The following is a 12,706-nucleotide window of genomic DNA, read 5'->3' as shown; positions in this document are numbered from 1 at the left end:
TAACTGCTCTATGTTATATATTAGGGTCACGCTCTGTACTCCATATGGACTACAACTACAGCTAACTATACGTGAAGAAGAACTTTAGCATTTCTGTGGAAGGCTACTTGTATGATGTACAGTAAGATCACCTTACAGAGTGGTTCCCAAAGAATATTCTGGGGTTTCCCCTCCAACAGCAGTTTAAAAAAAGGCCTTCAAAGCATTTTTTATTGATTTCATGGGGGAACACGGATGGGAGCGTTGGTGTGGATAACAAAGAGGCAGATGAAAGTTGGGCTTAATCTGTTTCTTTTAATGCCAGCAAAGGTCAGACTCATGTGCCTTCCCACCCACCTCCCCTGGCACCCACATAAAGGGTACAGGAATACACAAATGCATAGCCCAGCATGTGGAAAACAGCACTGGAGTTGTACTGAGGTTTCTGCATATCACAGACAAATAACAGATTTACTATTTGTTGTTTGTGGATATGAAAAAAGTGTTAGTTATCAATAAGTGGACATGTGTGCTTCCTTGAGAATAATAGAAGAGACGGGGAGGATGAGGATGACTTGTTTAAAGGGAGCTGTAGACAGGACAGCAATAGAGACGTAACTCTTTGTAGATGAAAGGGAAAATGATGCAGGGTCATTTTTAGCCATTTAATGATGGAGCTTTTCATCCGAGGTGCCTCACAACAATGAGGGGGTGGCATGTCAAGAATTAAATATCACAGATGTTTTAGCTCTTTAATTCACATTTGGGCTTGACTACGGGTGTATATAAAACACACACAGCCAAGGGGGGGACTTCAACCATTTTATTTAGGTCTTCTGAATTAAAGGTCCTAATTTTGCTTTTTGTTTGTTTGTTTGTTGGTTGGTTTGTTTTAAATTGAAGTGACATGCAAGGTAGTGCTGACTCAGCATACAGTAGCAAATTGTCAATCCGGTCTTTAAGTGATGATGTGATGAATCCTGCTTCCGGGCCCAAACTACCCTGCGTTTAATAAGACTGTTGTGTTTTTAACATGTTTTAATGCTTTGTATCTTATTCTATTTAATCTCAAAAAGCCCCTAAAAACAGTCAGTGACTGTTTTTCACTCGGTTTTTATTACCGCTAATCATTTTAAAGCTCAGTTTTTAAGACCTTAGATGTAACTATAGCCCAGCCCATGCAGCAGTATATGAATGACTAACCTCGTATTCTGGATGGATTATCTCAGTTGTTCTCCTGGCTGAAGTTTGGTCCGTTTACAGCCTGCCACCCTGCCATGCGACTGCATTTGTCCCTGACCATTGGGAGCCCTCGTGTTAACTTTTATCAAGTGGAAAAAATTAGCGTTCATCCTCCAGCTTCACTGTTTATATTATGCTAACATAGCTGTGTTGCTAGCGATCACGTAGCACATCGTTATATACCAGCTAGCCAAACTTCAGTAACCCTACAAACGTCACTGCTGTTTACTTTGTCTTCATTTATGTTGGAAGTGATAGCAGAGCTGTATGTTTGAATTTGTTTCAGAAATCTCTCAGTCAGAACATGGTATATTATATTTAGATGGAAACTAGCGAGCTAACTTCCTGCTAACTTCTGACTCCGTTAAATTGAATAAATTCCGTTTTCATGGATGCCTGGATGTTTAACTTAATTGTTACACCTGGTAGAGCAGCCACACTGATCATTTTATTACAGACGAAATAATTTAGACAGTTTTTCAACTCTCAGTGATCCCGCGGTGATCGTGTGACTTAGGGACCTGCAGCAGAGTTTGGGCCCAGACATTGCTAACGACATCAGACTTAAAGACCGGATGGCAAATAAAACCCCCAAATCCAACATAACACCCATGATTTATTTTATTATTACTCTGGATAGGACCATTACTTACGAACTGTATCAAACTGTATGAAACTAGGGACTGAGCGCATAAACACATCACAAAATTGTTTACTCAGATCACACTTTTAATAAGCAGTAGGATAATTTGCCTTTTGCAATGCATCCCATTTAGAATGGAAGAAACACTTTTTTGATCCCCTGCTGAAGTTTTAATGAACAGTCTTATTCTTAAGGTACTTTCATTGTTTTGGGAGACAGAGTATTTGATCTCGAGGCAAAACACGACTTAGTACTTGGTTGAGAAACCTTTGTTGGCAAGCACAGCATATTGTATTTAGATAGAAGCTAGCGAGCTAACTCCCTGCTAACTTCTAACTCCGTTAAATGTCATAAATTCCGTTTTCATGGATGCCTGGATGTTAAACTCAATTGTTACACCTGGTAGAGCAGAACGCTGATCATTTTATTAAAGATGAAAGACTTTAGACAGTTTTTTAACTCTCAGTAATGCCATAGTGATCGTTTGATATATGGACCTGCAGCGGAGTTTAGACCCAGACACGGCTAGTGACGTCAGACTGAACAACCGGATACACACAGAGAAAAAAAAACGAACAATCATATGACCCCTATGAGCAAGCACTTTGGCGACAGTGTGAAGGAAAAACTTCCTTTTAACAGGAAGAAACCTCCAGCAGAACCAGGCTCAGGGAGGGGCGGGGCCATCTGCTGCGACCGGTTGGGCTGAGAGAAGGAAAACAGGATAAAAGACATGCTGTGGAAGAAAGACAGAGATTAATAACAAGTGTCTACCCTTAGCAGATAAACAGCCCAAAGTTTAATGTTTCCACCTGTGTGGTTGACTGTGGGGATGGTGTTCCTTGGGTCATACTCAGCATTTCTTTTCCTCCAACAATGGAAGGTCAAGCCCTTTCTCCCAGGTAGATGGTAAACTTAAGACAGGCTTGTACATGTGCCTTCTTGAGCACTGGGACCTTTTGGGCACTGCAACATTTAAGTCCATTATAGAATAGTGAGTTACCAATGGTGTTCTTGGGGACTGTGGTCCTAACTGTCTTCAAATCACAAACAACCTCTATCCGTGTAGTTTTGGAGCAATCCACCACCTTTCTCATAGCCCTCCAAGTCCTTACCCCACGAGGCAACATTTTGCCTGGAGCTCCAGACCAACATGATTTTATATTTCTTCTATTTCCAAATAATCACACCAACACTTGTCACCTTTGCATCACGCTTCTTGTCAATGGTAAAAGGAAAGCCACCTTCTTGCCACTGAAAACTCCAACTTTAACCCTATCATAGTTAACCCTTGAATCTTCCCTCTTGCTTTACGGTTTTTGGAGACTAAGTATATTTTTTATATACAGCTTGAGTCAAATATGACACAATCAAGCTCATTAGCTAGCTGAGCACACAGCAACATGTAGAAAATGGCTAATGTCATTAAAACTGACCGCATGAAATATTAAGTTTGAGAAATAGCTTTGCGTACAGTATTTCAGTGGGAATACACATTAATATGCTCAAATGCCTTCACATATCCAGTCTTTTCCCTCACTGACTTCTTACCAGGTGTTTTTACCAGGCTCTCTTGACCACATTTTTTCAACCCCATAAATCTTCCCTCCTATTATGTAACTAAGCTTTGTCGGAGGTCTTACATTCTTCTAAGCTACTCCTATAATTTGCTGTATTTATATGTACAAATGTAAAACAAAAATGTTTTCCTGTGCTTGTGTACATCTACCTAGCCCCATAAACCATCACACAATCTTATTTTATGATTTTCAGCTAGGGAGAAACAATGCCATAACATGCTTGGTTCTTTACAGCAGCTTCTATAAAACATTGTGAAGGTTTCTACAGTTGTATTGCTGTGTTAGTGCAGTTGTGTTGTGATCCTGTATTTTGCCTTTAGAAAACTAATCAACATCACATTCAGGGTCTAGCGGGTCTTAGCGAATGGGAGTTCACTCACGCCTGCTGCAGCGTTACTGCTTCACCAAAACTGGAGAATGTGTGTCAGAAAAACAATATGTGGGAATAACACCAGGGTTACTGCCCAGGGAGTTGCATGCTTTTCAGAGTGGGTCAACAGTATAGCAAAGGGAGGGAAAGCATACTGATTGCTGATTTGTCTGAAATTCATGACTGGGATCAAGTGTGACCTCACTGTGCATCGAGTTCGGCGTTGGCTGAGGAATCTCATGGAGAAGCCAAGCGGCTGTTAAACAACCTTTATCATCCTTCTGAAAATAAAAGCAAATCTTTCTTTTGCTACGGGAGCAACTTAAGGTCTGGAAGCGCAAACTGCACCTGTAAAACTAGCAAGAGACCTAAAATAGAGTACGAACCTCAAGAATACCTGTATTCTTGCCCTTAAAAGTTTGTAGACCGATCCATTATAGAGAACAACAGCATTGCATAAAAATACGAAGCAGCAGCAGGAAAAAACAAGAACAAAGGCAATTTCAAATACTACTCGATCAGTTTGAATTATAAACACAGAAAATTGCTGTCAGATTTTGATCCGTGCAATAAAAGCTGGAAGCATCTGGTTGGTAAAGGCTTCACTTTCAGTGCGACAATGATCCCAGACACAACGCCAGTGCAGTAAAAGCATACCTGGATAGAAAAACACACAATGAATTCCACATTGGACCTCAACATCATAAATGCACCCATTTCTCATTTTTCTACTGACATATAAAGACAGTGAGGGGTCGCTCAAGACTTTTGCACAGCATCAAACAACTTGATTTATTCTATCTTTAGAAGATTTTGCTGCTCTGAACATGTTCCTCTATTTTGCTCTGTTACCCCCATAACAGAAGTTTGCAAAAATCAGGAGGCCAGCAGGTGTTAGGGTGCCTGCTGGTTGTCAGATATGGCTGAGAGAGATCAGCCACTCATGAGTTCTTGAAGAACTCATAGTAAGAAAACCCGTTTTTGCCTGTAGTTCCTCTAACACTGAGCTGAACCTCTCTGTTTGTCCGACAAAGCTGTGTTTTGACTAATTCTCCCAACCTGCTGTGCAACCTGTCTCCCTAGCAACATCAGCTTGTGCCTGTATATCTCCACATCATGCATTAGTGGAAAACATGTGGCCCATAAGTGTACAGATGTGAAAGGTTTTGATGATTCTGTCTATATTTCTTTTGGTGTTGACGTCTTACAAAGTTTTCTTGTAAATATATGAGTCAACCGTGGCTGCCGGTGTTGAAGGTTTTTACAAAAACTCATAAACAAGGGTTAGAGAAACCATCACAAAGCCCCACTTAATTCTTCCTCTGCCGCTGTGTAGGAATCATACTGGGGATTTTTTGTAAGAATCCCACCATGATTTGTGAGCCTTGATTATATAATAATGTAGCTAGGGATTGTTCATAAAAAAAACTTTATTTCAAGTTATCAAACCGATTCAGAGATGTCCAAGGAGAAGAAAAACTCATGGAGTGATAAAGGAAAAGATCAAAACTTGGAAAACATGTAAGAGAAAACCCAATAGAGGAATGGAAACATGGACACTTGTTCCCTTTATCTTTGGTTTTAAGATGCTCGTAATGAGTTTGAACTCTAATGAAAACCTCCAGCAAGTCAAAAGACGTCGACCTTGAGCGTGCAGTGTTCTTTAGTTCCTCAGTCAGAATCACCCCCCGCAAAGTCGCTCAGCTCCAGCCTTCACAAAGGGACTTCACTAACCAGTAGGTGACGTCACGGTTGCTGTGATGGCCGTATCCACAACCACACACTCGAAACAAGTTTGGTGATATTCATCCACTCTCTGCGCTCACATTAATCAGACGTGCAGGTCTAAAGTTTCTCCCTCTCCCGCACCGTTGCCAGATTTAATTTCCTTTTTGCTGCAGTCATGAGAGTTTCACAGCACACGCGCAGCTTGTTTGGTAATTTGTTTCAACACATTTCGTCACACAACACTTTATTCTAAATGATGGGGAGTGCATTTGGTTTTCACTACTTTTTCACTGATTTGTTAAACCGTCTTTAGCACAGGATACATCACACCATACTTTAGCAAGGAAACGAAGATACTGCCATCCCATAATTCATAGTGATTCACCTTCTGAAGATCAGTAAATATGCCCCAGCAAAACTTTTGTCACCAAAACTGATAAAGTGGTGGAGATCGTGGAAACGTTAATAAAACATGTGCTTTCCACTTCGTGCCACAGCACACTGATATGTTTTGATTTTTGAAAACAGCCTGTGAACATTACGCTGCCTTACGATCCGTTTCTTGTCAAGGTGTTGTCATGCATGAAGAATCATGAATCAGTTTAGACTCTGGGTCAGCTGGAATAAGTGTTGGCTTTAGGGAATTGTACCTTTTTAAACTAAATGCTAAACACGATATGAGGTAAATTTTTTGGACTATTCAACTGTACTCATTAGGCCAGATTGTTTTCTTATGTTCTTGCTTTGTTAAGCTGTACTTTTGAGTAGCGCTCTGATTAGCTGACCTCCTTTACAAGCTGACTTATTAAAATATGGATAGAAGTGTTATTTTTTTAGCTTTAAATGTAGCTGTAATGAGCTCTTTATAGACCAGTGTTTTTAAACATCACTTTTGTCATATTTTGGAATTTATTAATCAGATTTCAGTTCCACTAGGTCTCAGGACAGAGACATATTTTACATACAGTCCTTAGTTTATATTTGGATATTTACACTTTTTTTAATGCTCACCTGTGTTGTAGTAAGATTAGTAAGGACTACCAAGCTGGATTTCAGGAAATTTGAAGACATTTTAATAAATTCATTTACAAATTAAATTCACTTTATTAGACACACCTGTTCAGCTGTGGTAAATGGGCTGATTCACCCATTCACACAGATCCCTGCTAGCATGTTTTTCTATGCTTTTTCTAAGAGCTTTCTCTCTAACACTTGATGCATTAGAGAGCAACTTGGGGTTCAGTATTTTGCACAAGAAGTCTTGCATGCAGTGTGCCGCAGCCAGGGATCAAACTGTTAAACTTCCAACCGATCTGCTGTACCTCTTGATCTACAGTCAGCCGAGAGATGTGTGCAGCAACAACAGAAGATTGGAAAATAAATGTTGCCTGGTCTGATGAGTCTTGATTTCTGTTGCAACATAAGGATGATAGTGTCAGAATTTGGCAGGAACAGCATGAAAGCATGGATCCATCCTGCCTTGTATCAACAGTTCAGGCTGGTGATTGTGATGATCTGAGCCTGAACCAAATTAGTTTACTTGGAGTTCACTGCACTTAAATGCCTCCACTGTCACCAGATCAGGAGATCATGGTGGTGCAGCAGACAAATCTTCAGTAATTGTGTGATGTACCAAAATCTCTGGGGGATGTTTCCAAGCAGCTTGTTAAAGCTACACAAACAATTAAGGATGTTGTGAAGGCAAAAGTGGATCCAACCCATTACAGCAAGGTGTACCTTACAGCAAACTGGCCTCGGTTTCCGAGCAGAGCCATCAAAGGGTGGAGTGTGTCCACACGCTGTTCATTTGTTTGCAATAAATGTTAATGATGATCCTCATCCTGTATCCCACCCTGGTGATAGCCACAAAACTGTCACGCGAAACCACCCCTGTGAACAAATTTCACATTTGACTAGCAAAGTAGTTTCACGAGAGCAACATTTATTGAAATCAATTATATTTTGGTTCTTGTGAATTCCTGCTGGAATTCAGATGTACACAATATACAAAGGGTGCATTTGGTAGCAAATACTCTTTCTATAAAGACAGCAGCAGCAGAATTGGCATGTACAAAAATACACATTTGATTTCCTCACACCACACACCACATACGAAACAACAAGATAATATATTTATATAGAGATTTATACATATATATATATCTGCATCATAAATATGGAGAACTATACAGGCTGAACACAGTTCTGTAAAGGAGATAATAATATTAATAATAATACAGGACAAAGTACTCCATGAGATCATTTAAAATGGCAGCACATGACAATGGCCTTACTTCTGTGTGTGTGGTCCTGTGAAGAAGCTATGTAAGAGATAACACTGTTTATTACTGGTGCAAACTAACAATAGCTAACATTATCTGTGGGTATGTATTTACATACTTTTCATCACGGTAATAGACAGTGGAATAAGGCCATTTACTGTTAAGTGTCACTATGGAGTCAACACTGCAGCGCTGGAACAAAAAGATCATACATGTATGGACAAAACACACAAACTGGTACATCCAACTCAACATGCACTTGCTCAACAAGGTGTCTCCTTGCGATACCCAAAGGGTCCTGATGAGGATAATTAAGTGTTTTGAAAGCAAAACTAAATGCGATTTCTCTTTCAGCGGCACTGATTTTCTTTTGGCTCAGGACACGCTGACAATCAGCAATGCTTTCTTTTACACACACACACACACACACACACACACACACACACACACACACACACACACACACATGCAGATATCTTCTCCTTCCAGGTCAGAGATATTAACCAGACTTACTGAGGACGACGCTGTGCTGTGTGTCTGCAGGATGCTTATACGAACACAAAAACTGCCCCCACCGACTCACTGACTCAGACAAACACTTCAGTCACTGGAAAAGAATTAGTTCACTTCATGGTTGCGATCGGTCACGAGCGGCACGAATGTTGCTCAAGTTTTTAATGTTACTGTTTGTACTGTCACGGCCTTCGTTTCCCATCAGCTGTAATGGATGTTCTGCTTGCTTTCTAAACATTTTGCAAGCTTCCCGAACATGAAAAAAAGGATTTCTTTGTCGTTTCTTTTTCTTACTGCTGACAAGCTCTCCAGACTTTCATCACATGCTGAAAAAGAAACAACCATAGATCTGGAAGGTGCACAAGGATGCGGTGAGAGAAACATTTTGTCCAGAGAAACCAGATTTTTGGTGTTCGAGACGCTACACTTACGCTGCATCTGTACCTCATAAAAATCTTAAACCGCTGATGTACCATTACAGTAGTCAGCAACAGGTTAAAGGAGTATATGAAAAATAATACAATAAAAAGACAGTTGTGTACAAGTTACAATATCACATGAAAGTCAGTCTCCCCTGTACAGTTTGTCTTTCCAAAGTTCCTTTTTACACATACGATTCTTCTGCAAAAAAAAGTTGCTCAAAGTCCTCCAGCCGCGGGTCACTGCACCGCCTGTTCTGCCACTCCTTCTTACCCTGCACAATTGCTAGCGTGACCTCATGACTCCTCTGCAGGCAGGCGTCCACATCCTCTTGACCTTGTGAGGAAAAGTAGTCCCTTACAGCCCTGGTGGCAGAGGGCGACAAGCAGAGGCGCGGCTTGGCGTGGTTATCTGACGCTCTGCCGTCTTGGGGCCGGGCTTTAGAAGCAGGAAGTCTGTCTAAGATAAGGCTGGGGCCACGGTTAGAGTTCACATTGACCTTAGCAGGCTCAGATGCTCGGCGAGGAAGGGTCTTCCTCCCTCTGTGGATGTCCATGGCAGGAGTTAGAGAGTGGGACTTTTGTCTTTGGAGGACCAGAGTGGTGGCACTCTGTCCAAAGAAAACACCTTTTGGGGGCTGCACGCAGCCACCTTCAGCCAGCCTCTGTGCGATCTCAGCTCCTGGGTTTGGTTTGAGTTTGTTAGGAGAGGTCTGGTCATGGAGCTGTCTCAGATCTTTGACTGTCAGAGGCTTCTCTGTCGCACCGTAAAAAGGAGAGTGGCTGCGCTGCAGCTGCAGCAGAGCCTGCTGGTAAGATGGAGGGCTGCTTGACCTATGTCTGCAGTCTTGATTTGTCACCATGGCCTCCTGGGCACTGACAGAGAAGCAGTTAGTGGTTGAGAAGGATTTCCCGTTAACCACGGGCAGGTCCTCCTCAGTGTGTCCACTATCGGGCTGCCTTAGCGTCAGGCACCGGTCCCTTTTAAGCCACGTGTTAGGGTGGAGGCCATGAGAGTGGGAAGCACTTTGGCAGGTTCGAGGGGGTTGGGTGGCTTGTGGCCAATGAGCCAGCGCTTCTCTCTGAGGGGGAGAGCTCCTTGAGGACTGCTGTGGGCGTCCAGGAAAAAGGGGGGAGAGAGGAAGGGGTTCATTTAACGGAAGTGGCACATTTGTGGCGTAGTCAGTGGAGTACTGTGAGAAAGCAGAGTCTAAGGAGCTGAGGGAGGAGCCGGTTGGTGAGGTTGCCGGTGAAGACAGACTGGAACAACTGGCATCCAGTCGCAGTGGCGGTGGAGGGGCATGCTTCGTCTTCCTCCGCCCGCTGTTCTGGATTTTGACTCCTCTCTTCTCACAGCCATCCTCTCCCTCCTCTTTCAGCTGCAGCCCGTTCAGCCCCTGTTCAAGAAAAACCTCATCCACATCTGCTTCCCCCTCCATGGCAGCATCGTAGCTCGCCTTCCTCACTGACGGGTGGCGGTTATCAGCATGAGCCAACACCATGCTTGAACTCGGCATGCTAGCCAGGGCTAAGGCCGGTTCTGAGCTCCTCCTCAGTCTCCTAGGACCCTGCGACGAGCCGTTGGCGTGGCGTACGCGAGGCTGTCGAACCACGGGACTGAACCTACTGGGTCTGGCCAGAGGCGGGAGCTGCAGCAAAAGGTTAGAATCGGGGTCAGGTTCAGGGTCGCCATCACTGAGCGTGATGACAGAGTCACGGCTGCAGCTGTCCGGCTTGTCTTTGTCGCGAAGCGGAAGCTGTTCCTGGAAGGGAGACTCGGGATCATCGTTCAGCTCGTTCTCCAGACTGTCGTAAGACGAGTCGTTCATCTGGAAGGACGACACATCTGGGAAGAAAAGGAGAAAACATGGTTCACTTTATTAGCAATTAGCAACAGTGCCATTTTTCACTGTAAAGAGTCGCTTTAACTGATTGGTTGCCATTGCTAGAGGACAAAAAAAAAAAGATTCAATTAACTGAGAGCATTTCCTGAGCTGAATGAACAAAGTCACAGTTCACTGGTGCACATGAGGAGAACAGAGGACAAAGCATATCTCTGCTATGTGCTCTTTGACCCCTGGTGGTTACTTACAGCATGAGGAAGAGCTAACAGCATGAATGAGGATATTCAGTGCTATCTTAATCATGTGATCCTGGCAATCATTGAAATTACTGCAGGTCAATTTGTTGACCCCACTCAACATGACTTAAAGCTCCTGGGCAATTCAGTTGCACCCACACAGAGCAAGCTAGTCAGTCCCAAACCACCTTGATGCAACACAGTGAGGCTTTATCAGTACTTTTTCAGATAATAAATAAAGGATCCTTTATCCCACACACACAAAACACACACACTTGACCTTTAGAACAAATTTGACACAAGAACATCGTCTCCATGTGCATCTGTTTTTCTTTTGTTATGTTTTTTCACAGGACTAGCTGTGCTAAAACCCTCCTAGAACAAAGCTTTGCCACAAGAGCGTCATCAACTCCAGGCATTTATTTTGGGTTAAAATACATTTTCAGAATAACCAGTTAAATCTTAGATAGTAACGCTTAAAATGTTTGGTGGTTTTGCCCCCAAAATAAGGTTTAACAGGCTTTTCTTTCTTTTTTTACCAGCAGGTTATACAACTACATGTGCAACAACATTAGTGGCTTTTTCAGTTTCAGTTGATGGTAGGGGCGAGCGTGCAGAGTATTGTGGAATTTTACCATCTTATGCGTCAATGAAGTAGACTCAATTCAAGATTTTTTTAATGCCACACCTCTCCCTGTAATAGCTCTGGCTGTGCGGTTTCAGTTTGCATTTATTAAGTCAGAAAACTGAAAGCAAAAGAAACCCAAATTGCAAAATCTGTAAATGTTTCCATTACAGTTGCAGCCTGTTTGTTTTTTTATGGGATCAGACTCTTTAACAATGTAGGAATCAAGTCTCAATACTAAGCACTTTATTAGAGAGCAGTATTTTCTAGACCTCTTGGCTTTTTTGTCACTGTCTCAGCCATTCTTAACAGTTTTTTCCTACAAGCTTATACAACTAAACTGGATCACAAAATCATAAAATGTTAAGAAAAAGCCTGTACATCCTAATTAACTGTTTTTAAATTAAATTCCTACTGATATTCTGTCCTTTCTTTATTGTCTGGCCTAAATCTCAGTTCTTACCAGATCCATGGTCGCTGCTGCTGCTCTTCTGGCTGAAGGTTCTGAAGAGTGATGTGACGTCCCCCAGGAGGGTGCTGCAGTTCTCTATTAGGAAGCGAACAAGCTCACAAACCTGCAGGAACAAACAGCGCCTGATTATTTCATGTTGTCACCAACATCTTCACTTTGCTCTACTTCGGTGGCAAACGATTAGTTTTCACTCTTATAGATTAAGAGGTGTTTGTGTTTACAGATTCATTTGCTGAAGCTGGACCTCACGGAAGCAGCCAGTTCAGCCATAATTTAGCAACACAGAAAGTTTACTGTTATGTGTCTGTGCAATACCGATCGGACTCACAAACTGCAACGTGAAACACAAAACGTGGCGTCGTGACTGGGTTGCACCAGCCGACAGCTTGTGTTTTCCATCCTGGGGCACAAAGACATTTATGTCTAAGTCAGTGGTCCAATAAAAGCGATGTAGAGGCAAATCGGAGCAGAGAGAGGTCTGCCTGCTGCCACCACATCCCAGGCGGTGTGTAGGTACCAACTGCTGATTTCATTTGAAATTACTGACACAATCCATTTTTAATAAGACTAAAAACCGGAGTTTTGTGCAGCCATGGTCGTGTGAACGGCCTGTGTCATATTTTTAACTTGATACTTGTACTTGATGCACATTCTGCAGACATGTAAGTATTTTTAGATCTCACACCTTTCTATTTATCCAATAGCATTTAAAAGTGTAGATTTTCACAGCACCCTGATACATTTCTGATCTTTTAAATTGCTACACTCCTGCA

The 12,706-nt window shown here is 42.3% G+C and overlaps 1 protein-coding gene across 1 annotated transcript in view; it reads right to left on the bottom strand.

The window, feature by feature from the left end:
- Nucleotides 1-7,464: 7,464 nt before the first annotated feature.
- Nucleotides 7,465-12,706, bottom strand: part of arhgap20 (Rho GTPase activating protein 20) — a 31,493-nt gene continuing 26,251 nt past the window's right edge. Inside the window, exons 14-15 of the mRNA XM_082507350.1 lie at nt 11,925-12,036; nt 7,465-10,602 (exon numbers count right to left, since the gene is read on the bottom strand). Coding sequence (XP_082363476.1) covers nt 8,942-10,602; nt 11,925-12,036 — 1,773 coding nt within the window. The 3' untranslated portion in view covers nt 7,465-8,941. The remainder of the gene's footprint in view (nt 10,603-11,924; nt 12,037-12,706) is intronic.

Source organism: Aulonocara stuartgranti (genome assembly GCF_965226115.1).
Source record: "Aulonocara stuartgranti genome assembly, chromosome: 16".
Classification (NCBI taxonomy): domain Eukaryota; kingdom Metazoa; phylum Chordata; class Actinopteri; order Cichliformes; family Cichlidae; genus Aulonocara; species Aulonocara stuartgranti.
Note: the sequence above shows the minus strand (reverse complement) of the source record. Positions and strands in the feature narration are given on the sequence as shown.